A 26465-nucleotide genomic window follows, 5' to 3' on the forward strand; every position below is an offset into this window, starting at 1 on the left:
CACTTAAGAGTGTAATGAGAATTTCACTGTTAAATACAGAGGAGAGAGCAGATAGGTGGAAAGAGTACATTGAAGGCCTCTATAAGGGGAAGACTTATCTGATGACATGATAGAAGAAGAAACAGGAATCTATATAGGAGAGACAGAGGATGCAGTATGAGAATCAAAATTTAAAAGAGCTTTGGAAGACTTAAGATCAAATAAGGCAGAAGGTATAGATAACATTCCATCAGACTATCTAAAATCATTGAGGGAAGTGGAAATAAAATGACTATTGATATTGGTGTAGAATGTATGAGTCTATCAATACACCCTCTCACCTTTGGAAAAAATATCATCCACACAATTCCAAAGACTGTAACAGTTGTCAGCTGTGAGAATGATCACCAGTCAGCTTAACAGCTCATGCATCTAAGTTTTTGACAAGGACATATACAGAAGAATGGAAAAGAAAGTTAGGATGTGTTATATGACAATCGGTTTGACTTGGGGAAAGGTAAAAGGACAAAAGGGGTGGTGCTGACAGTATGGTTGATAATGGAAACACGACTAAAGAAAAATCAAGACATCTTCATATGATTTGTTGACCTGAAGGAAGTGTTTGACAATGTCAAATAGTGCAAGATGTTCAAAATTCTGAGGGAAATAGGGATAAACTATAGAGTACATGAGCCAGGATGGAATAATCAGAGTGGAAGACCAAGAACAAAGTGCACAGATTAAGAAGGGTGTAAGTCAGTGATGTAGTCTTTCAGCCCTATTGCTCAGTCTATACATCAAAGAAGCAATGAAGGAAATAAAAGAAAGTTTCAAGAGTGTGATTAAAATTCATGGTGGAAGGATATCAAGAATAAGATTCACTGACAATGTTGCAATCCTGAGTGAAAGTGAAGAAGAATTACATGATCTGCTGAATGGAATTAATAGTCTAATGAGTACAGAATATGGACTAAGAGTAAATTGAAGAAATATGAAAGTAATGAGAAGTAGCAGAAAAGAGAAGAGTCAGAAACTTAATATCAGTATTGGGGATCACATAGCAGATGAAGTTAAGGAGTCTTCTACGTAGCCAGCAAAATAACCTTTGAAGGATAGAGAAAGGAGGACATTAGAAACAGACTAGCACTATGTGAAACAGGCATTCCTGGCTAGGAGAAGTCTACTAGTATCAAACATAGGCCTTAAATTGAAGAAGAAGTTTCCGATAATGTACGTTTGGAGCACAGCATTGTATGGTAATGAAACTGGAACAGCAGAGAATCAAAGCATTTGAGATTTGGCGCAACAAATAAATGTTGAAAATTAAGTGGACAGATAAGATAAGGAATGAGGACATTCTGCACAGAATCAGAGAGGAAAGAAATATATGGAAAACACTGACAAGAATGAGGGACAGGATGATACAACATTTGTACACATCAGGGTAAGGACATAGGCTGCCAGATGAAGAGGCTGACACAGGAGAGGAATTTGAGATGGGCCCATTATTGTTTTTAGAACTTACCCACACTCCACCTCAATCATACAGTTTAAATTTTAATCAGTTATGTTTTGCGAGGACAGCAGTACTGTGTTGCCATAACTGAAAACATTCAGATATGACACAGCACATAACATCATCAAAGGTTTTAGCATACATGTTCTTCTGGAGCTGAAAGGTTTTGCCTCCTGCAGTTCTACAAGAAATTTCTTTTCAATGCTGACTTTAGTGCAGTTGTAATACATAACTTGAAATGGAAATAGAACAAAAGAATCTTTACTCTATTAATCATAAGGGAATTAGGCTGGTGACGAGTGCTCAATCACTTGGCCTAACATATAGTTTATGCTCTGAGACCAGTGAGCCACCTCTCCCAATGGGCAACTACTCTTCTTGGTGAGTCATCAACAAAGTGTCTTGGCACTACCATAATCATTCCCATGCAACAATGCATTGAGTTTTGTATTAGTGTTACAATTTACTGTTTTATGTACTAATAGATCCAAGTTGGTGGATATGCTTGAATGCTCCATTATTTTTCCACACATGATGTCGAAATCCCACATTTCTAACATGTATAATAATCCATAACCAAGGAAAGGAAGTGCCTTTATGTTTAGAACAAAGGGATGTGTATTGTGGGTGATGATATTACAAACTCAGCAGTCAGTTTGCCTGTATCTCAACAGTAATCTCATCAGTCTTCCTTGTGGCACACAGCTCACACACTCTTTCTTGTTTATCCCTCCAACACTAGTTATTCTCTAATTTTCTCATTCCTAAATAGTTGAGATATGGACTAAGAAGAGGAAGAAACCCTGGTAGACCCAATAACACTAACCTTTGAAAATGGAACAGAAGTTAACCTAATGCCTAGAAGTGAAGATGATGATGAAGATGAATGATTAGAGGGACAGCTCTGTATAGGATGATCCCATTCATCTTAAGAGAACCCAGCAAGGAAGTAATGAATGATTTGGGGTAAAGGCAACCAGCTAGTCTATAGTGATTTATGAGTGCAGAAAACATCAGCTGTCTCTTCATTGGAAGTAAGTAAAACAATTTGAGCAATTAACTTAAAGTATGGTAGATCATATTACAGTTTCTATTCAGTTCTCTGTGTTTGTTTCTGTGTAATGGTCATGGATTTGTTCTGTCCACTTAACACATTCAGTAAATAAATAGGATGTGCAGAACTGGATATTCAACTATCATTATCTCCACCCAGTTCCTGATGGCTGACTTTGGTCCATTGGTAGACCAGTAAAGAAATGCCATTATCTACGATGGAGAACATTAACAAAACATTCATCTGACCCATCATAGAACATTGCTCGTGTATTTGTGACCCATACCAAGTAAGACTAAGAGGGCATATTGAATTTATGCAAAGAAGGCCAGCACCGGTCTGTGACACTAATATGAGTGCTTCGCAGAGGTGCTGAAGAAACTGAACTGGCAAAGCCTTGATGACAGATGCATGCTAGCCTGTTTGAAACAAACAGTCAATGGCTGTACTGCTGGTCCACAGTGTCCAGTGGGCCCATTGGAAATCTAGACTGGCAGAACACCCTTGGACTGTTTGATCAACAAATATGTCAGGAATAACTGAAAAATCATATCCTGTGAAAGCTTACTTAGAAAGTTACAATAATAAACTTTAAACAATAAATCTAGAAATGCAGTAGAAATACTATCTATTAATACTGTTGGTTGCAAAGCCAGTGTCAGAATAATTACAGAACACACAGAGGTCTTTAAGTTATCAGTCTTCCAATACTTGAAATGTGAATAGAATGGCAAAAATATCCCCAATAACTGGTACAATATGAGGTATGCATTTCACAGTGATTTGCAGAGTACAGATGCTAATATAGGTACCTTATACCCTGCATAAACACATATTTTTGAAAACAAGAAAATCATTAGTCAGTGGGAAGATAAATTGTATGAAGTAACCAACAATAATTTGTGACCATTCTGGGATTTACATAATATGATCTGGTGGGAAATCTGAGAAGTGTGTTTGCATATTGCAGCTTGCTTAGGCATAAAGGCCAATCAACATATCATGTTTACAATGGAACCCCATCTCTAAATCATTTTTAATGTGGTATATTTTATTTGCTAACAAAAGGATAGCCTTGTGATTTCACTCATATTATTAGCAATTTTATTTGAAAATAACTCAAATGTTGTGAACTTATTAAAAGCTTGTGTTGTGTTGGATCTCATTTCTAAACTATTAGGGGAGAGATGTTAATGTGTTAAGTGAAGTGAATGGCTCATCTGCTTTTTCACCAAATGATCAGCCACTTACATTAATTTGCAATATTCTCTCATCTTTCCTCAAATTTTTTCATAAGCATGTCTTTGCTCACTTAAATAACTAAGTTTTTTTAAAAAAAAAAATACACTTAATGTTTCTTCAAATGTTGTGCCATTCGTTTTATGTTTTACAACATTACTGCTACTTTTATGATTTTACATAAGTTGTGGAAGAGTTCATCAATAGTTGATAGTAGCTACTCATCAGTGTTGATGTATTTCTTGATAGTTGGAGGTTCTTTTCTCAGTATGAGATTTATAAACAGTAATAACTAATGCAACGAATGAGCCACTACACCAATTTAATGATGACATATCATTAATGTCATGTATGAAAGAAACAGCTAACAAGTTTTAATGTACCTTGTTAAAGTCTTGAATTGCCAATACTCTATTAGGATAATCGGATTTATTCTTCCAGTAAGGGACCATATCAGCAATGTTTGTATCATTTTTGGGCAGGTTCTTTAACTTCACCTCAATAGCATCTTTTCCAAGTACTTTTGCAATATGCTCCATAATGTTTTCAGTGAATGCAATACCTTCAGTAGTACCTGCAAAATAGAAATGTATGATGCAGGTATTTAAAACTCCAGAAAACTTACTTAGTTCTATTAAGGAGTACAATCATATTACATTCACCAACATCTGAAAAGGTAAATTACTTACAGACCATTATGGAAAAATGGAAACTAATATAAAACAATGGAATGTAATGATGCCAGAGAAGGAAAGTTGCTACTCACCATATAGTGGAGATGCTGAGTCATGATAGGCACAACAAAAAGATTCACACAATTACAGCTTTCGGCCACTAAGGCCTTTGTCATCAGTAGACACACATACACACATGCACACACACACTCAAGCAGATGCAACTTGCACACATGTCTGCAGTCTCAGAGAACTGAAACCACACTGTGAGCAGCAGCATCAATGCATGATGGGAACGTTCCCATAACCCTCCAGGCCTAACCTTCATTAGTCACTGTCCTCACCCAGCCAGTCCCCTCCCTGTTCCCATTCCAGCACTACACAGCCATCATTTGGTAGTGACTGATCAGTGGGTAATAATCAAGATTTGTGTTTAGAATAAAACAGATGAATTATATGCACATGAAGCGTTGTGAAACCAAAACCTTGAAGAAGTACTATATTTAACAATACTAATCATTGACTTAAAAGGTTTAGAGGCAAAAATTTCTAATCAGTGAAGAGTGAAGAATCAGAGGACTATAACAGAAAATTTCTCTTCAGGGAAGAGATTGGATGAAAAACAACTGAAAAAAATGGGATGTATCCAGACCAATGGATATGTTATAGTATTGTTGTAAGATAACTATCATCACCCATCTTCTCTTTCTGTGTTCTTCAATTGCTCTCTGAATTCATAGGTCTGTGTAACATAACTCTTACTCATCATTTGTATCTCTATTATTTTCTTCTTCCCTTCTTCATATTTGTCTTTTTTGCTTCTGGTAACAAAAGCAAGAAATCATTTGTTTTTGCATATGTATTTCTGTTAGTTTAACTAGATCTGCTTTAGTTATGGTGACTTATAAGGAATATAATGGTCTTTTTCTGTCATATACATCACTGAAGGAAAACAATATGCCAGGTTAATTGACAATGAAGAAAAGTACTTTACTAACCTGGAGCTCTACACCAGGTGTTGCATGGTATATCTGTAAAGACAACACTAGCTGTCACTTTCCATGTACTTGTGTCATAGCAGTTTGGCAGGTTAGATAGAGTAAAAAGTACAGGATGATCATTGAGTGAATCCCCAATGTTATGGTATGTGTTTCCTTCCAAATACATTATGGTTCCATCATCTTCCACACCAACCTAAAAGGAAATAGAGATTTGATTTAGGCAGTTACTGAATTTAAATTTTAACACATAAATATAAAACAGAAAAAATACATTCCCTTAACATCACATCAAGTTTCATGGCAATCTTCTCTTTCCCTGGCATCTGTAAGACAGAAGCCCTAAGGAGATTAAGTCATATTTTTAAATAATAATACTGTTGTCATGATCCATCTGTTGCTTCCTTATAACAGGTGGTTAAAATTTAAATGCAGCTACTCACAGAGGTACAGTGTGGGCTTCAAAAATTGTATGCCAGTGAAACTTGGTACATATTCTAATGTGTTACTGCAGAACCAATTTATGCTCACATGCTCATCTGCTTCACATCTGCTGTGCAGCGAGCTATGTTAATTTAAGTATTAACTGTATTTTTCTTACTTGTCACTTCTTCTTCCATGTGTTTTTGCTTTTAGGAAGCTTTAATCTTCGAGTACTAGTAACAATGTTCCATAGATTTTGTTTTTGTTTTGAATACAGTCAGAGAGGGTCCCTTTAGTCAGCTGTAGTGCCAGTAGTGCTAGTGTTTGTTTTGAATACAGTCAAGAGACAGGTAGTGCGTACTTTCATTCTTTTCAACAAGAAGTGTCTAGTAACCCATAGTTTAGTCAGCTATAAGCTGCCTTTAGAGAATTAGCAGTCTAGTTAAAAGTTGATTAACTCTCTACAGCAAACTGATTTCTTAGTATGGATAGGATGTGTGACTGCTGTGTACAGATGCAGGAGGAGCTGGCCACTGTTTGCGAACAGCTGAATGTGTTGATGGCCGCGGTTAGCTGTCTTCAGGCTGCTGCCTCGGAGTGTGGCGGCAGTGGGGAGGCTGGTGCGTCGCATGGTACACCGCAGGTGTACATGCTTCACCCATGGTCCTTAATGTTGAGACATTTTCGTGGGTACCGGGCGTGGTTTGGCCTCTCTCTCCCCAAGGGGAGTGGCGGTTCTGCGGCGTTCACAGCGCACAAGGCGGAGGGTCAATGTGGAGGCTGGCCATGTGGCATCGCCGACTCTGCCTGTGAGTGGACATGTGGCTGCTCCTTCAGCAAGGTCTGAGCAGGCACATGGGGGGAGGGGTTTATTAGTGATTGGGAGCTCCAATGTTAGGTGGGTGATGGAGTCCCTTGGGGAAATAGCAGAAAGGTTGGGGAAGAAGGCCAGTGTTCACTCTATTCTTGCCAGGGGTCTCATCCAAGATGTGGAGGAGGCCCTGCTGCCGGCAATAGAGAGCACTGGGTGCACCCGACTGCAAATTGTTGCTCATGTTGGCACCAATGCCTCCTGCCGTCTGGGTTCAGAGGTCATCCTCAGTTTGTACGGGCGGTTGGTGGGGATGGTGAAGGTGGAAAGCCTTGTTCATGGGGTGGAATCTGAGCTAACTATTTGTAGCATCATTCCCAGTACCAATCGCAGTCCTCGGGTTTGGAGCCGAGTGGAAGGCATTATCTGAAAACTACCTTGAGCAGTTAAACAGAGAACCAACTCATGGCGATAACATATTAGACCTTCTGGTGACAAACAGACCCGAACTATTTGAAACAGTTAATGCAGAACAGGGAATCAGTGATCATAAAGCAGTTACTGCATCAATGATTTCAGCCGTAAATAGAAATATTAAAAAAGTAAGAAGATTTTTCTGTTTAGCAAAAGTGACAAAAAGCAGATTTCAGAGTACTTGACGGCTCAATGCAAAAGTTTTGCCTCTAGTACAGATAGTGTTGAGGATCAATGGACAAAGTTCAAAACCATCGTACAATATGCATTACATGAGTATGTGCCAAGCAAGATCATAAGAGATGGAAAAGAGCCACTATGGTACAACAACCGAATTAGAAAACTGTTGCGGAAGCAAAGGAAACTTCACAGCAAACATAAACACAGCCAAAGCCTTGCAGACAAACAAAAATTACGTGAAGCAAAATGTAGTGTGAGGAGGGCTATGCAAGAGGCGTTCAATGAATTCGAAAGTAAAGTCCTATGCACTGACTTGGCAGAAAATCCTAAGATATATTGGACTTATATCAAAGTGGTAGGTGGATCAAAACAAAATGTCCAGACACTCTGTGACCAAAATGGTACTGAAACAGAGGATGACAGACTAAAGGCTGAAATACTTTTTCCAAAGCTGTTTCACAGAGGAAGACTGCACTGCAGTTCCTTCTCTAGATTGTCGCACAGATGACAAAATCATAGATATCTAAATAGATGATAGAGGGATAGAGAAACAATTAAAATCACTCAAAAGAGGAAAGGCCACTGGACCTGATGGGATACTAGTTCAATTTTACACAGAGTACACGAAGGAACTTGCCCCACTTCTTGCAGCGGTGTACTGTAGGTCTCTAGAAGAGCATAGCTTTCCAAAGGATTGGAAAAGGGCACAGGTCATCCCCATTTTCAAGAAGGGACGTCGAACAGATATGCAGAACTATAGACCTATATCTCTAACGTCGATCAGTTGTAGAATTTTGGAACACATATTATATTCGAGTATAATAACTTTTCTGGGGACTAGGAATCTATTCTGTAGGAATCAGCATGGGTTTCATAAAAGATGATTGTGTGAAACCCAGCTTGCGTATTCGTCCGCGAGACTCAGAGGGCCATAGACTCGGGTTCCCACGTAGATGCCACGTTTCTTGACTTCCGCAAGGCATATGATACAGTTCCCCACAGTCATTTAATGAACAAAGTAAGAGCATATGGACTATCAGACCAATTGTGTGATTGGATTGAAGAGTTCCTAGATAACAGAACGCAGCATGTCGTTCTCAATGGAGAGAAGTCTTACAAAGTAAGAGTGATTTCAGGTGTGCCACAGGGGAGTGTCATAGGACCGTTGCTATTCACAATATACATAAATGACTTTGTGGATAACAACAGAAGTGCACTGAGGCATTTTGCATATGATACTGTGGTATATCGAGAGGTTGTAACAATGGAGAATTGTACTGAAATGCAGCAGGATCTGCAATGAACTGATGCATGGTGCAGGGAATGGCAATTGAAACTCAATGTAGACAAGTGTCATGTGCTGTGAATACATAGAAAGAAAGATCCCTTATCATTTAGCTACAATATAGCAGGTCAGCACCTGGAAGCACTTAATTCTATAAATTATCTGGGAGTAGGCTTTAGGAGTGATTTAAAATGGAATGACTATATAAAATTAATCATCGGTAAAGCAGATGGCAGACTGAGATTCATTGGAAGAATCCTAAGGAAATGCAATCCGAAAACAAAGGAAGTGGGTTACAGTACACTTGTTTGCCCACTGCTTGAATATTGCTGACCAGTGTGGGATCCGTACCAGATAGGGTTGATAGAAGAGATAGAGAAGATCCAACAGAGAGCAGCGTGCTTTGTTACAGGATCATTTAGTAATTGTGAAAGCGTTACGGAAATGATAGATAAACTCTAGTGGAAGACTCTGTAGGAGAGACGCTCAGTAGCTCGGTATGGGCTTTTGTTGAAGTTTCTAAAACATACCTTCACCGAGGAGTCAAGCAGTATATTGCTCCCTCCTATGTATATCTCGCGAAGAGACCATGAGGATAAAATCAGAGAGATTAGAGCCCACACAGAGGCATACCGACAATCTTTCTCTCCATGAACAGTACGAGACTGGAATAGAAGGAAGAACCAATAGAGGTACTCAAAGTACGCTCTACCACACACTGTCAGGTGGCTTGCAGAGTATGGATGTAGATGTAGATGTAGATGCTGGAAAAAAGAAGATTAGTTCCTATTTTGGACACAAATTGTGATTCTGCTTTTGTGAATGCAAGAAAGATGTAATAGATTAGAAACAGCATATGAAACAGAAAAAAATCAAACAAGTGAGAAAGGCATAATGTTAATTTAATTATTAACCACTATAGCTCATCAAATGACAGTTTGTATGTCATGCTGTCATACAAGCAGTGTACAGCATCAGATTAGCACCTGGTGGCCAAAATTGGAGCTAACTTCTTTCCAGCATAAATTGGTATCTACCAATTGGTTTCTGACTGTTCTCATTTCTGCTACTTCTCATTACTTTCATTTTTCTTCTGTTTACTCTAGGCCCATATTGTTTAGTCAATAGACTGTACATTCCATTCAGCAGATCCTGTAATTCTTCTCAATTTTCACTGAGGGTAAGAATGTTATCAGTGAATGTTACCACTGATTAAGTACTTAATGACATTAAATTTCCTGACAGATTAGTTACATGTATGGGACTGAAATTTGAATCAAGACTGTTGCATTTCGTGATCAACACTCTACCAAATGTTGGTACAATAAACATTCTGAGACATAGTTTTAATCAGTGAAGAAAAACTTGCAAGAATGTTACTTCATATAAAACTTCCCGGTAGATTTAAATTGTGTGTCGGACTGAGACTCAAACTCAGGACCTTTGCCTTTGTGGGCAAATGCCCTACCAACTGAGCTCCCCAAGCATGACTCATGACCTGTCCTCACAGCTTCAAATCTGACAGTATCTTGTCTCCTACCTTCCAAATTTCACAGAAGCTCTTCTGCAAACCTAGCGGAAATAGCACACCTTGAAGAAAGGATACTGCGGAGACATGGCTTAGCCACAGCCTGGGGGATGTTTCTAGAACGAGTTTTTCACTCTGCAGCACAGTGTGTACTGATATGAAATTTCCTGGCAGATTAAATTCTCATTCTGGAAACATCCCCCAGGCTGTGGCTAAGCCATGTCTCCACTATATGTCTGTGGCTAAGCCATGTCTCCACTATATCCATGACTGTTACCATAGCTTAACTTGTCCTATGGTACTTGCCACTGTCAGGTCCTACTATATCAAATGGAGAATTACCTATTAAATGATGCATGTCATGTGTAAGCTAATGTGAGCCAATGTTGTTCCTTCTGTATCAATATAACAAGCTCATCACTGCCAATAATGATCAATGGATAGTGTAAGCTGCACTCACGTTTCTAGTCTGGAATTCATATGTGCTCTCATAGGACATGAGGTTAGCACAACAAAATCCATTGCTGTAAGAAGGCTGAGTGGAATTGTTTTCTTTAATTTGCTTTGTGTTTTCCACAATTGGTGTTATGCATAGTTATTATGTATTAATTGCCTCTGTTGTCTCTTGAGGGAATGAAAATGCCATTATGCTGTCAGACATGTTGATTCGTTTACAGGTAGGTTGTAGCTACCGAGTGAGTGCATTACATCACCTCCACCAGTTTTGTGAAACAGTTAAATGTACAGAGAAAATTTCACACATATCTAACTTACAGCATGTACACATTTCAAGTCCATTTTGCCTCAGAATACTCTGAGATAATTGGAAAACTTTCAGTGCCAAATAGTCCCTTAGAATATTATTCTCATACGTAAATGTTATCAAAAACTAATATTGGCATTAAAATTAGGACAGATTTAAAGACTTTTTACATAAATTGAATATCATAATACTTAAATATGGTTGCTGGTACTGTATATGATTTTTTCATTTGTTAACAGTGAGTGTAATTTGACCAGAGAATGAAACTGAGCACTAGCTCATCAACATTACAATTTAAATTTCTTTCCTTAAAGCTGTGACTTTTCTAGTGCTGTTTAATTTATTTAACAGTATAAATTTATAACTGGAATTTAGGTATTGATTTCAAGAATATGTTATTTATGATGTAATATAATTCTTAGTTATTTCAAATAACCCTCAGTCCAACAAGTTTGGTGAAAAGTAGGAGTTTTCCCAAATTCTCCATCAGCCAATCTTGATGCACAACAAATTAGGGTTTAACTCATCTGCTATGTTTTGTGTTCTCATGAATGGCCAATTTTATTTCATTTTCTTGTTTATGAATCACTTAAAACTTGGACCAAAAATATCATGCAAATGGAAAGTGCTATTGATGTGCAATTTTCACAGAATGTACTGGCAGTGAGAGGCTTGTATTGTTGGCCAATCAACAGACTGTAATAATACTTAGAAGCAGTATTTCTTTTGCAAACACACACTTTTCAAATTGAACCACCCCTATTGACAATAAAAACCCAAAAGTAGGGTCAAATTAGAATGTCAATGGTGTTTCTTGTAGGATTCTAGTGTCATTTGTTTATGAGATATTGTATATTGAAAAATTCCCACGCCAACACTTGTACAACACCTTTGGCAGCACACACTAAAGAACATCCCAGTTACCTACACAAGTTATGAGGATTCTGACCAGTAACAAGATAACTGGTCATCACACATTGTGTTAAAACTGACCACTGGCAGCAGAAAGACACTCTTCCAGTCTGGTATGGGATGACTGCTGCAAACATGCTATCATTTCAGAAGAGATGTCTGAGCAGGCTGTAGGAATACATCACTGCACATCATACGTGTAGTTGGTATGTTCTTGTAGACAGTTTGTTCAGTTTTCCCCACAGAAAAAAGTCTACAGGGGTCAAATATGGTGAATGACTAGTCAAGGTATGGGCCCTCTGCATCCAACCCAATGATTTGGAAACAATTTGTGAAGACATGCTGTACTACTCTGTGCACTATGGGCTGGACAGCCATCAGGTTGCTACCACAGGTCCCTCCTAGTCTTCCGAGGAACAACTTCTAGCAACCAATGGAAAATTGTCTATTAGGAGACTTCAATGTTTGTGCACATTAAGTGTTCAGTCCATGAAAAACAAGTGTATGAGCTGATGGTTCACTATCTGACAGCACATGTTTACAATCCATGGATGCTGACATTCCATCTTCTGAAGCCAACTTGTCAAAAGACCACTTCTGCATGTTTTGGCAGTTTACCTGGCCAGAGTTGCTAATTGAGGCTTCATGACTAAACAAGATACACTATACATCTGCAGTATCCTTTCTTAAAACCCATGTACAGAAGTTAACCGTATTCTCACAATTGTTTCCATGCAGCTCTTGATAGAGAGAGATGTGACAAGGATGAGACATGTGTCAATGGAGCATTAGTAGGACATTTGCTGGACTAATTCCACTTCCTCATACGATTGGGTGGGAACTATCCTGAGGATCAACTGCAACAGCAGTGAGAACATTAATTCCCTCCTCTTCTGTCATCACTTCTTTCTTTGTGGTACTTTGTCTGGGTGTTACATTACCACTTTCACAGAATTGGTTGAAGAAGTTGATAAATAATTGTCGAGATAGTTGATGCCTGTTGGTATAGCTTGCTACACAAACCATAAAAGAACAAGCTGCATTCTTCCTACATTTCCCATACACCATGAGCAGGCTGACTTTTTCTGCATTGACAAATCCCATTGGCCACTCACGACCTGTCATTTGGACTGCCACACACTAACTGACCAGCAAGTTGCAGTGCACTTCAGGACCAAAGAAGCACACTTTAAGCAAACATAAGAACATTGTACCTAGTGACATGCAAGATGAATGGCACAAACAAGTGTTGATGTGGAAACTTTTCAAAGTACAATCTCTCATAAATTATTTGTACAAGGCTCATGCAAAAACCACCACTGACATTCTAATTTACCCTCTTTTTAGTTTGTTAATGTCAATTGGCATTGTTCCATTTTAAAAAGTCTATGTTTGTACACAAAACACACTTTCTGAGTATTATTACAATCTGTTGAATAGCTAGCAATATGAGCCCCTGAATACCAATCCATTCTGTGAAAACTACACAGCAACAGCACTTTCCATTTCTGCAATATATGTACTGCAAGTTGTAGGTGAGTCACTTTGTATATATACATATAGAGGGGTGTTCGAAAACTATTGGGAACTTTGTAATTTCATTGGTTGTATTAGTTCAATTTGTGAGCTTTTTTGTTATTGTGTTGGTGAACATGCCAGAAATGTGTATGTCCACTAGCAGATGTATTGGATATTTAGTATGCTATCAGTTGTCAACAAGGCTACATTTTAAAAATGGATCAGAGAACTTGAAATAAACTTTGCTGTAAAAATGGAATGAAGTGTAATAAAGTTTTAGAAATGTTGAATATTGCTTTTGGTGAGTCTCCTATGAGTAAAATAAGGTTTTACAAGCAATGTAAGCATTTCCAGATGACCTGGAAGAAATTGAAGATGATGAACATCCTGGACTCCTCAGTACTTCAACAATGGATGAAAATGTAGGAAAAAAGGAAGAAATGATTATGAATGAGTACCATATCAGAATCAGAGAAGCTGCTGATGATGGTGGAGTATCAACTGGTTCATGCCATGATATATTTTCGGATCTGTTTGAGTATGAAATGTATGACAACAACATTTATTCCAAAGTTGTTGAATTTTGAGCAAAAACAAGAGGTGATGGAAGTTGCTTAGTAGTCACTAAATTAAGTCAACAACAATGTAGATCTACTGAAATGTGTTATAAGAGGTGATAAAACATGAGTACATGGGTATTACATTGAAACTAAGTCTCAGTCTCTTTCTTGATTGACAAGACCAAAAAAGCTTGGCAAATGTGGGCAAAAGTAAAGATTCTTCTCATTGTTGAAGTTCAACGTTGTTTACAGGAAGCAGTTTGAAAAAAAACTACCTGACCTAAATGAAACAATTTATTGAATTTCATGAATATTTGGGAAAAAACGACACTGTAAAGATGCCACAGCCTCCATATTAGCTAGATACTGCTCTGCATGACTTACTTATGTTTCCACAAATAAAGAGAATCTTATAGGGACTTTGTTTTAGATGAGATTGAAAGCTTATAGATGAAACAGCTAAGTGCCATGTCAAAGATCAAATTTGCTAAACTTTTTGAACACACCTCATATATGAGGAATATGTAAAATTATTGTTTATGCAAAATCTTATGTGTCAATTGTTTTATTTATTTATTTAGCATCCATATTATCACATTTTTATACTCAACTTGTAAAAGTACAAAACAGTATAATATATCATATATGTTCATCATGTGCAATATCTTATCTTTCTTATCAACACATCTTTATAACAAAACATTATTCTGCTTAATTATAGTGTAAAATTACATATGTACATACAGATAAAATATAAGCTAGCAAGACACCTTGGTCAGTTTAACTAAAACTATTAAATACCAGTACTTTAGTTAAATAGGCACAGTAACACATGGCACAAAAGTTAGGTGCATAGTTAGATACGTACACTGATGAAGGGAGTTTAGTTTTATCTAGGAATAATTTGAATATTATGAATTTCTGTTTAGAGAAATTATGAGGCAGATCTAAGGATTTGAGCAAAATTGCAGGTATTCATTAATGCTGTAGGAGCTGCTGTTATTTATTAGAAGATTTTTTGGTTCTTTCTTAAATGTATTAATGTTTTGTATTTTTTTGATGTTATTCTGTAGAGAATTTTTGATTTGTAAACTATGCTGTCCCAATATATTGATTTTCTGTGCACATCCCTGTGAATGATGTTTGTGAATCTCACTATTCAAAGCTTGAAGGTTTTTAATGCAGGAGATGCTTTCAAATATAAATGTAGATGGTAAGGTCATGATTTTTAATTCCTTAAAGATACTTCTACATGATTCTCTGCAAGCAACATCTCTAATTAATCTTACAACTTCCTTTTAAGTTTGAAAGAGTGCTTTGCAAAAGAGGTATTTCCCCAGAATAGTATATCATAGTCATTAGACTATGCACGTATGCGTAATAAGAACTTAACACTGTTTTAGTATTGCAGCAATCTTTAAGCATTCTTAATATGTAACAGTATGTGCTTAATTTTTTGTTAACCACTTCTACATGTTTTCCCCATTTTAGATGTTCAAACACCCATGATTCTCAAAATTTTATGCAATTCTTTTGCTGAATTTGGCTATTCAATGATGTGAATTTTACATTGGTCCTATTTTTTCTTTATATGTTTGAAGTTCATCCATACAGTTGTCTTGTCATTGCCAACTTTATAGTTATCTTTAAACTGTTTTTCAGCCCCATCTGCTGTTTTGTGAATTTTTTGCTGCGTCTTATAATTATTCTTTACTTTTTATAAAGAAACTGGTATCATCAGCAAATAATATAGTATCAGCTGTTGAAAATTACTGAGGTAGGTCATTAACAAAAACCAAGAATAACAATGGTCTCAATACTGAGCCATGGGGCACCCCATAATTACCCTTTTATGTTTAAGAATGTTACACGTTACCATCCAGAGAAATTTGCATCTTTGTTTCCTATCAGTTAAAGATGGCTTGAACCACTCATAGGAAACACCAAGGACATGATAAGTACACAGTTTTAATACTAGTAGATTATTATTTGCAAGATCAAACGCTTTGGAAAGGTCCAAAAACAACCGAAAGGTCAGTTCCTTGTCCTCAATAGCTTTGTAAACAATTTTTAGGAAATTGAAGAGAGTAATTTGCATAGAGTTGCCTTTTCTCAAACCGTTCTGAGCATTTACAAGAATTTATTTATGTCTGTTACACATTATTATTTCAATTATTTTTGAAAATGCAGATAATAATGTCAGTGGTCTGAAATTTTTAATGCTTATCGTGTCACGACTTTTATAAACTGGTGTTACTGTTGACTGCTTAAGTTTACTTGGAAACACACCAGTTACAAGGAGTCATTGATTATGTCCACAAGTTGAAAGACAACTTTATCACTACTATATTTAATAAATTTCTCAGTGATACCATCAAATCGGCACGTCATTTTACCCTTTTGTTTACTGATAGCCCTTTGTAAGTACTTCTTCGGGTGTTACAGGGTACAGGTATATTGTCCTTTCATTTATTGTAGTTATTACCTTTCTCTTTGGATTATATTCACTTGGACCAGGTTTTGGGCTACATTAATACAATTACCATTAAATATATTACCTATTAGAGGTGGATCATCAACAATTTCGTTTCTGTGTTTCATGGTGATTTCATTACTTGCATTTTCGTGTTTGTCTTATGATTATAAATAACTTTTAAAAACAAAGATGAGGTGACTTACCGAACAAAAGCGCTGGCAGGTCGATAGACACACAAACAAACACAAACACACACACAAAATTCAAGCTTTCGCAACAAACTGTTGCCTCATCAGGAAAGAGGGGAGGAGAGGGGAAGACGAAAGGAAGTGGGTCTTAAGGAAGAGGGTAAGGAGTCATTCCAATCCCGGGAGCGGAAAGACTTACCTTAGGGGGAAAAAAGGACAGGTATACAATCACACACACGCACATATCCATCCACACATACAGACACAAGCAGACATATCACGTGGAATGTTTCCTTCTATTATATAAATAACTTTTAACATTGATTTCATTTTGTTGTTCCCCTTTCTGATATATGAATCACTGTGCTTCTTTTTTCCAGTCCACATCTCGTGGTCACATCTTGCTTCCCGAGCACGGGGTCCCTGGTTCAATTCCTGGTGGGGTCAGGGATTTTTACCTGCCTCGAGATGACTGAGTGTTTGTGTTGTCCTCATCATTTCATCATCATACATCAAAGTGATGAGTTTGGACTCAGCAAAGGTTGGGAATTTGTACGGGTGCTGATAACCTCTGTATGTTTGTCTGCAAAAGCTGGAAGTCTGAAATCCCATCTGCAAATTTTTGTACTTCTTGCAGCCAGTGTTTGGTTACACACAAGATTGAACTCTTCTTCAGTGTATTATTCAAAACGACATATAGCTCACATAACTTCCTGGTTAAGCCCTGTACATTATGATATAGGAGAGTTAAAGAATTATTCAATTCTATGAGAGGTGCATTTCTTGCCTGGCTAACTCTTTGAAGAGCAGTCTGTAGTCTTCTTTTTGTTTCTGTCTTGACTACCACCTAGTAGTCCTGGACTTCTTGATTGTATTTTTCCACAGTGGATTGGGTCATAAAAAAACATTTATGTGTTGTTTGGATGCTGTCCTCTGCCTGGTAGTTCATTGTGATCTGTTGTTTATACCTTCTGCTCACTCTGGTATAGCTTCCTCTTCAGCCTTTTTACACAGTGATACTGTCTTCTGTGTTGGTTCCTTGTCATTTGTTCATTCCACAGAAAGCATGTTTAATGTTAACTTTTCGTTTTCTGTTTCTAATATTTTCTGATGCTGTAAGCACTGTGGTGATATTGTCTTCTGTGCTGCTTCCTTGTCACTTGTTCGTTCCACAGAATGTATATTTATCATTAATATCTTGATTTTTGTCTTCTGGTATTTCCCCATATTGCAAGCATTCAATTTTGGTGCCTGACTGATCTGCCTGTTGCAAGCTATTAGCGATATTAGCGATGGTGTGGTGGGTAGAAGCATAGCTAAATAATGAAGGTTCCTGCAAAGTTTTTCTTTTCCTTTCATAGCCAAATGTAGCCCATGAGTCGTATAATCAGTCCTCCTTAAAAGCAGATTATCATTCAGTCTCTTCACGTGATTGTACTGGGCAGCTTCCATCATGAACTTGTTCATTTTGTTTATTCTGTTGTTCCAGTCCACCCTGTCAGATTTGTAGGAGACTGTACACAGAATCACTTTAGTGTTCTTAGTTTTTGTGAAAGACATGTTCAGAGTGCATTGGTATTAATTGATATTGGATTCTACATTATTTATTCCAGGCAGATAAATATCACAATCAAATTTATTGAAGTCATTCTGTTTTTCTTCAATGTTATTAATGACTTATTTAAATTGTGCATTTGGTTTGACAATGGATGTTGCAAAATATCTTGGCGGAAGTGTCTGATTTGCAATTGTTGTTATTTATTTTACATGAGTTACTAAGCACACTACTTCTTGACAATGCAAGAGCACTTTGTTTACTTTTGGAGTTTTCATAATTTATCATAGATAACACATCACTGCCATTGTTTTGCACTAACTTTATGCTGCTTCACACTTTTTTTGATTTCCAACAGTCAATGAATTGTTTATACACATATGTATGTTCCTGACTACTACAATGCAATTAATGTCACTAAAAGCATTAGCAGCTAAATGCTACAGACAAAAGAATAGAAAAAACATTATGAGCTATTAAGCAGCAGAAGCGGTATTGCTAACACTCATTCAAAAGCAGGCAGTCCCAATTTTCCAAAAACATATTTAGAATTATTTGAAACTAAATAACATAAGAAATAATTGACATCAAAACTTCTGATCCTCCAAATTTCAATCATCTATTTTGTGTAAATGGCTACAAGATATTTTGAACTTTGACAGTATAATTCTATTGATATATTTTTTCCAGAGTCCATGCCATATAGTAGAATCTAACCTAACAGGATTTCAAAGAATTATGTATTTTCAGAATATCATATTATTTTGTCTGCTTTTATATAGCCACCCTTTCCCCAAAACCAGCAATTCACAATGACAATACGTTGTGTCATGTAATAGTGTGAGTTTGGACAGCATTAGGATAATATCCTCATGTCAGCTAAAGTGAATGTCAGTGACTTGTTAACCTAACGCTAACAACTCTAAGTAGGATTGCATTAGAACTCAAAGAAATCAGGTAACATTTTCAAGTTAGTAAAGTACGTACCTATAATTTACACTGTTAACATCTCTATGTCTGACCGCTTTGCACGGTAAAGAATGATGTCTCATTTCATGGGGGATTCTGCATGGTGCTATCATTATATTCACCTTTCTGGGTCGGCCAAAGTGATGTGCTGCATCCTAGTGTAATAGGCATAACATGTATACCTGTCTCAATTTTGTGTCTAAAAAATATTGGATGAATCAATGGATAATCAACCAGAAGGTGTTAATGATTGGAAAACTATTTATTGGACATTGTACCTTAGGCTGGTTCCAGTACTTTAAACCACTTTTTGTTCTCTGGCCCTATGGTATCCACATATACATCTATACTCTGCACGCTACTGTGAAGTGCAGTCACAAATTCAGTATAGAATCAGACAGGGATTGCCACTAACAGTCTTGACATACAACCAGAATTTCTTTGGGTTTTGTGATAGATCATTTGACAATATTCTGCTATGATATGTTACATTTATTTGTTTTAGGCTGAAAGATTTAACTGCTGCACTGAACATATCATTTATTTCACATTGTATGAAGACACACTTCTACAAGTAACACAGTTACATTTTTTTGTCTCTCCAAAGACTGCAATGGAAGTACTTCCAACCTCATTTGATACTTAATTAAACACAGAAATAAGTAACTATAACACTTTCCCATATTCAATTTAGAGAAAAAGGAGGAAATGAGGAACACATAAACATGAGAGACCCATTTCATGACATAAAACAGACAGTCTTGATTTTCCAGGGTCTTTGTCAATATATCTGCCAATAGATCCTCAGCTGAAATATGCTGAATGCCTATCTCACCTTCCAATACCGTTTCATGGATGAAAAAAGTACTTTTGCTTTACATGTTTTGTGTGTTGATGGAACTCAGGATTTTGTGCAAGTTTTATTCTTGCCCAACTGTCAACCTTAAGGATTGGAATTTCCATCAGCTTCCTCATTCCTCCAAAAACTCTACACAGATAAATTAATTCCTTTACAGTCACTGCTGCAGCTACCAGCTCTGCTTCTGCTGTATACGTGGCAGTCATTGCCTGTCCTTGGCTGAGACATGAGATAGCTCCACCTGCATGTGTGATAAGTACAACAGATGTTGTTGCGCCCTCCAGTGTCCACATCACTATAGCAACCTAATATGCCACTGTTTAAATTTTAGATTATGCCTACGTCACATACCAGAATACTGGCATTATAACTCTTACTACTTGTTCTGTTGATGCTGAGTCACAAGTTCAAAAGCTGCGTGGGGTGGCCACGCGGTCTGAGGCATTTTGGCATGGTCCACGCGGTTCCCCCCTGTTGGAGGTTCAATTCCTCCCTCAGGCTTGGGTGTGTGTGTTGCCCATAGCATAAGTTAGTTTAAGCTAGATTAAGTGGTGTGTAAGCTTAGGGACTGATGACCTAAGCAGTTTGGTCCCATAAGATCTTACCACAAATTTACAATTTTGTTATGAGTTGAAAGCACAGTAAGTGACGTCAGGTCTCATTGCAAGCTCTATTACATCAGTGTTCTAACTGCTTGTCAACAGGAAAAGTTAAACTTCTCTGCATTCTTACTTTCTGCATATGTGGTTACTTTATAATTAGTGTTGGGACAAGTTTGAATTCTTGAAAACTGAAACACTCCAGAATCATCTTTGAACAGGACTGACTTATCTTGATCGCACCACTATCATAGCATTTTATCTCAATTCTGAGGAAATACAATGCTGGTTTCCTGGTGATCTTGAATTCAGCCTTCGATTCTTCAAAAACCTTGCTGGCATCCTGTTGATCACTCACCATAACTGACCCATAATGTTCACAAAGAGCAACTAACAGTTTCTTGTCACTTACCTAGAAATCTGACCATGAAGAAATGCTCTAAAACGGTTATTCCAATATCTTGGGGTTTACTTAAGTCCACATCAACTTTGGCTTAATTTGCAAATTCTTTTTGTGCCATTATTGTATCCTTCTGGAAGTTGCTTATACTGTATATTACTTCCTCTAGTTCTCCATAGAAGAATGTTGTAGACACATCAGATTGAATGAGATGCATCTTCTCGGCTGCAGTAACATTTAACTATGAACAAATCATGCACAGCTTAGATAGTGGACTGAAAGTTCAACTATAGTCTCCACCATAGAGTTGATCTAACTCTGAAGACAAGTCTTGCTTTATATTTCTCAATACTGCTATTGAGATTAGTCCTCACATGGAAAACAAAATTACATGGTATAGCACTGGCTCCTTTTGGTAGATAGTCATTTCCCACATCTGAGTCTTTGTAGTTACTCCATTCCATTTTTGTGAAAAAGGAAGTTACTACTCACCTTATAGTGGAGATGCTGAGTCACAAATAGGCATAAGAAAAAGAGTGTCACAAATAATAGTTTTTGGTCAGTAAGGCCTCCATAAGGAGAAAATATAAAAATGCAGTAAATGAAGCAGGCAAAAAGGAATACAAACGTATCAAAAATGAGATTGACAGGAAGTGCAAAATGGCTAAGCAGGAATGGCTAGAGGACAAATGTAAGGATCTAGAGGCTTATCTCACTAGAGGTAAGATAAATACTGCCTACAGGAAAATTAAAGAGACCTTTGGAGAAAAGAGAACCACTTGTATGAATATCAAGAGCTCAGATGAAAAACCAGTTCTAAGCAAAGAAGGGAAAGCAGAAAGGTGGAAGGAGTATATAGAGGGTCTATACAAGGGCGACATACTTGAGGACAATATTCTAGAAATGGAAGAGAATGTAGATGAAGACAATATGGGAGATACAATACTGCGTGAAGAGTTTGACAGAGCACTGAAAGACCTGAGTCGAAAAAAGGCCCCGGGAGTAGACAACATTCCATTAGAACTACTGACGGCCTTGGGAGAGCCAGTCCTGACAAAACTCTACCATCTGGTGAGCAAGATGTATGTGACAGCCGAAATACCCTCAGACTTCAAGAAGAATATAATAATTCCAATCCCAAAGAAAGCAGGTGTTGACAGATGCGAAAATTACCGAACAATCAGTTTAATAAGCCACAGCTGCAAAATACTAACGCGAATTCTTTATAGACGAATGGAAAAACTAGTAGAAGTCAACCTTGGGGAAGATCAGTTTGGATTCCGTAGAAATATTGGAACATGTGAGGCAATACTGACCTTACGACTTATCTTAGAAGAAAGATTAAGGAAAGGCAAAACCTACGTTTCTAGCATTTGTAGACTTAGAGAAAGCTTTTGACAATGTTGACTGGAATACTCTCTGGCAGGGGTAAAATACAGGGAGTGAAAGGCTATTTACAATTTGTACAGAAACCAAATGGCAGTTATAAGAGTCGAGGGACATGAAAGGGAAGCAGCGGTTGGGAAGGGAGTGAGACAGGGTTGTAGCCTCTCCCCGATGTTATTCAATCTGTGTATTGAGCAAGCAGTAAAGGAAACAAATGAAAAATTTGGAGTAGGTATTAAAATCCATGGAGAAGAAATAAAACTTTGAGGTTCGCCGATGACATTGTAATTCTGTCAGAGACAGCAAAGGACTTGGAAGAGCATTTGAATGGAATGGACAGTGTCTTGAAAGGAGTATATAAGATGAACATCAACAAAAGCAAAACGAGGATAATGGAATGTAGTCGAATTAAGTCGGGTGATGCTGAGGGAATTAGATTAGGAAATGAGACACTTAAAGTATTAAAGGAGTTTTGCTATTTGGTAGGAGCAAAATAACTGATGATGGTCGAAGTAGAGAGGATATAAAAAGTAGACTGGCAATGGCAAGGAAAGCATTTCTGAAGAAGAGAAATTTGTTAACATCGAGTATAGATTTAAGTGTCAGGAACTCGTTTCTGAAAGTATTTGTATGGAGTGTAGCCATGTATGGAAGTGAAACATGGACGATAAATAGTTTGGACAAGAAGAGAATAGAAGCTTTCAAAATGTGGTGCTACAGAAGAATGCTGAAGATTAGATGGGTAGATCACATAACTAATGAGGAGGTACTGAACAGAATTGGGGAGAAGAGGAGTTTGTGGCACAACTTGACAAGAAGAAAGGACCGGTTGGTAGGACATGTTCTGAGGCATCAAGGGATCACAAATTTAGCATCGGAGGGCAGTGTGGAGGGTAAAAATCATAGAGGGAGACCAAGAGATGAATACACTAAGCAGATTCAGAAGGACATAGGTTGCAGTAAGTACTGGGAGATGAAGAAGCTTGCACAGGATAGAGTAGCATGGAGAGCTGCATCAAACCAGTCTCAGGACTGAAGACCACAACTACAACAACAACAACAACAAGGCCTTCATCAGAATTAGGTGGCAAACACACACATATACACTCACACAAATGCTACTCACACACACATGACGCATGCAGTCATGTGTGTGTGATTTGATTTTGCATGAGTGTGTATGTTTGCATTTGCCATCTAATTCTGATGAAGGCCTTACTGGCAGAAAGCTATTATTTGTGACAGTCTTTTTGTTGTGCCTATCTGCAACTCAGCATCTCCACTATATGGTGCCTGGCAGCTTCCTGTTTCACAATATTGTTGCATTCCATCTTGGATTTCCCACAGTTTGATTCATTCCATTTTTCATAGTTTGCTTCTAGTGAACACTATGTGTATTATTTACAGCATCTGATTCTTCATTTATTTCATTAATCATCTCTTCAGTTAGCATTACAAAGCCATTTAGCCATGAATGTTTAATTAACAATGAGCAGTTCCTCAGCTATCATTGAGATTGGATGGAGGGTTCCTCCTCTCTAGTATCAGCACTGTCTTCTTCAGTCTCTGATTCTCCAGATTCTTCTTTGTTGGTATTTGCCTCATCTTCTTCTTCACCTGCATACTTTCCCTGATTACTTTGCACAACATCCTGCAGTCATAATTTGACTTGTTCTTTACAAATTGCTGGCCTTTGTGGAAGATTGCAGCTCTGCTAAGAATAACTTTTGTTTTCATCTTTCAACCAAATTCTGTAACAATCATCCCCATCATGCCCCATGAGATTACCCTTGACAGCTGCCTTATCCATTTTCTGTCTTCTCTGAATTGGGATGTGGGCATATCATGTAGAATGTACTATATTTAAGTGTTTGATTCTCTCCTTATTACCTAACCACAACTAAAAAGGCTGTTTCCTTTCATAGATGATTTTGTAGTTTGGTTCAGAATGTACAGTGATACTCCAACAAATTCTGTCCATATGGCTGCTGAGAAATTACTTCTTTATTTGAGTACTTGAAGATTGTTGCCATTTCAACTATAGTTTTCATTTTACACTCACTCCCACCATTTTTCTGTGGTGTTTAGAGTGCTGTCATTCTCTGAGTAACACCTTTTTGCATCCAGTATGTCCATAACTTCCTTACTGTTGAATTCTTCACTATTATCCCTTAGCAGCTCTTCGACTGTATGGTACAGCATCATTGAATGTTGAAGAACATATTTCATATCATCATTAACTTCAGAATTTTGCCTTATGATTTAGGAATACCAAAATTTTGTGCAGCTGTCTTTGAACACAACCATATCTCTTCTTCTGAAAAGATCTGTTAAAAGATCTACAGACATCAGCTGACATCAGTTCACCTGGCTTGATTGTCTTTTCTCTCTGACCAAGTGACAAGTGATGGGCTTTGCCATAAATGCAGCTCTCACAAAATGCCTATTCCAAGTGAACACTTATGCCTAATTCCCTTTCTAACATTCCTTTGACATGGTGTTTATCTTGATGGCCCCATCTCTCATTATACAGCTGCAATAATGAAGTCTCTTCAAGTACAGCAATTTCTTTGGGCAAAGATGGTTGAATATCTGCCTTTTACAAGGTTTAAAAATACTCCCAGGTTCCATGCAACTGAAAAAAAGTTTCTAGATAGCTGTAGAACATCTAACAGTTCCATATCCTGCCCACCAGTCAGAGATGACAACTGGATACTGTCTTTTCCCATTCCCATTAGAGTCTGTTTTCCTGCTGCCTCCACACCACATGGACTGACAAATTTCCAAATGTCTGAAAAATTAGTCCCATGCTTTGTATATCCATTGCTCTCCCACCATGATGCTGAATCTGCTCCAACAGAATATGCCTCTTCACAAACTTCAGCACAGCCCTAGTAGCTGCACAACTTCTGTGACACCTGTTGCAATTTTTATTTGGTTCTGTGTTGAAAAGCCACTGTCTGCAGTCCTTCAGTCCTTCAACCAGTGCCCCTCTCACTTACAATAATTGCAAAAGTCACTTTTGCTTGACTCATTCTTAATGAGCTTGCCTTTGCCATATGGTTTTTGTTTACTTACATTTACCACTAATGCTGTTTTGTCACTGTTTGGATTTTCATGAAATTCCATCCAAACATAAATAACTGCACTTTCAATTCATCAAATGTTCTTTTTTCATCCATTGTCAGTAAAATCCAACTTGACTGAAAAGTTTCAAATTCACTTGGTAAAATATGCAAGGCTTTGCAAACTAGTATAATATCTGGTAAAACATTTTCATTTTTAGCTTTCAGCCCATTGGTTAAATTGTTCCACAAACTTTTTAAGTTTTTACATATGAGTAAAAATATCTTCAGCTTGTTTCCAGCTAAAGGAGGAAAAGTTTGTGCAGATTTTTAACAACTGATCCTTTGATGATGGTTCAGGTAATGCTTTAAGGTGTCCCACATTACACCAGCTGTTTCCTTGTCCATCCCCTTCTGACACGCTTCATCACTAGTTGCACTAGTTATTATACACTTCCTGTAATCATTAGCCTGTTGTTACAAATAAAACTGTTATTTGTGCCTCTTGGCTTCTATAGCTGTTGGGCCATCTTCCAATTGCTTTAGCTTCACTGATCTCTTATCAATGAGATCTAATGCACCTCCATAGTAATTTATTTATTTGTTTACTTTTGAGTATCATGGGTCCTTGATCCCAGTATTGCTAGGATGTAGAACATGTCAGATTGCAAGGGATAGTGAAATTCTGTTGTGTTTCCTGATGAAAGCTGGTTGTGCTTCTGTGCCAGTGATGGCCATGTGTTGGTAAAAAGGAGGCCAATTGAGAGCCTACAACCAACCTGCTAGACACACTGGATCTACACCTGGAGTTATGGCCTGAGATGTGATTTCATATGAAAGCAGGAGCACTCTCATGACTATCCCATGCATCCTGACAGCAAATTTGTTTGTCGACCTGGTGATTTGACCTTTTGTGCTTCCGTTCATGAACAGCATTCCAGGGTGTATTTCCCAAAAGAATAACTCTCCCATATATCACTTTGTACAGCAACATGCTCTACAGAGCTTCCACATGTTGACTTGGCCTGCTCAATCACAGGTCTTTCTCCAACTG

General features: G+C 37.6%; 1 protein-coding gene across 1 annotated transcript in view; it reads right to left on the reverse strand.

Annotated features, from left to right (window-relative positions):
• LOC126419511 (xanthine dehydrogenase/oxidase-like) overlaps positions 1–26465 on the reverse strand; it is a gene marked incomplete at its 5' end in the record, with an annotated part of 297321 nt that overhangs the window by 48778 nt on the left and 222078 nt on the right. Inside the window, 2 exon segments of the mRNA XM_050086701.1 lie at positions 4172–4362; positions 5461–5656. Of these exon segments, the coding sequence (XP_049942658.1) occupies positions 4172–4362; positions 5461–5656 (387 nt within the window).

The sequence above is a fragment of the Schistocerca serialis genome, chromosome 9 (genome assembly GCF_023864345.2).
Source record: "Schistocerca serialis cubense isolate TAMUIC-IGC-003099 chromosome 9, iqSchSeri2.2, whole genome shotgun sequence".
Taxonomy (NCBI): domain Eukaryota; kingdom Metazoa; phylum Arthropoda; class Insecta; order Orthoptera; family Acrididae; genus Schistocerca; species Schistocerca serialis.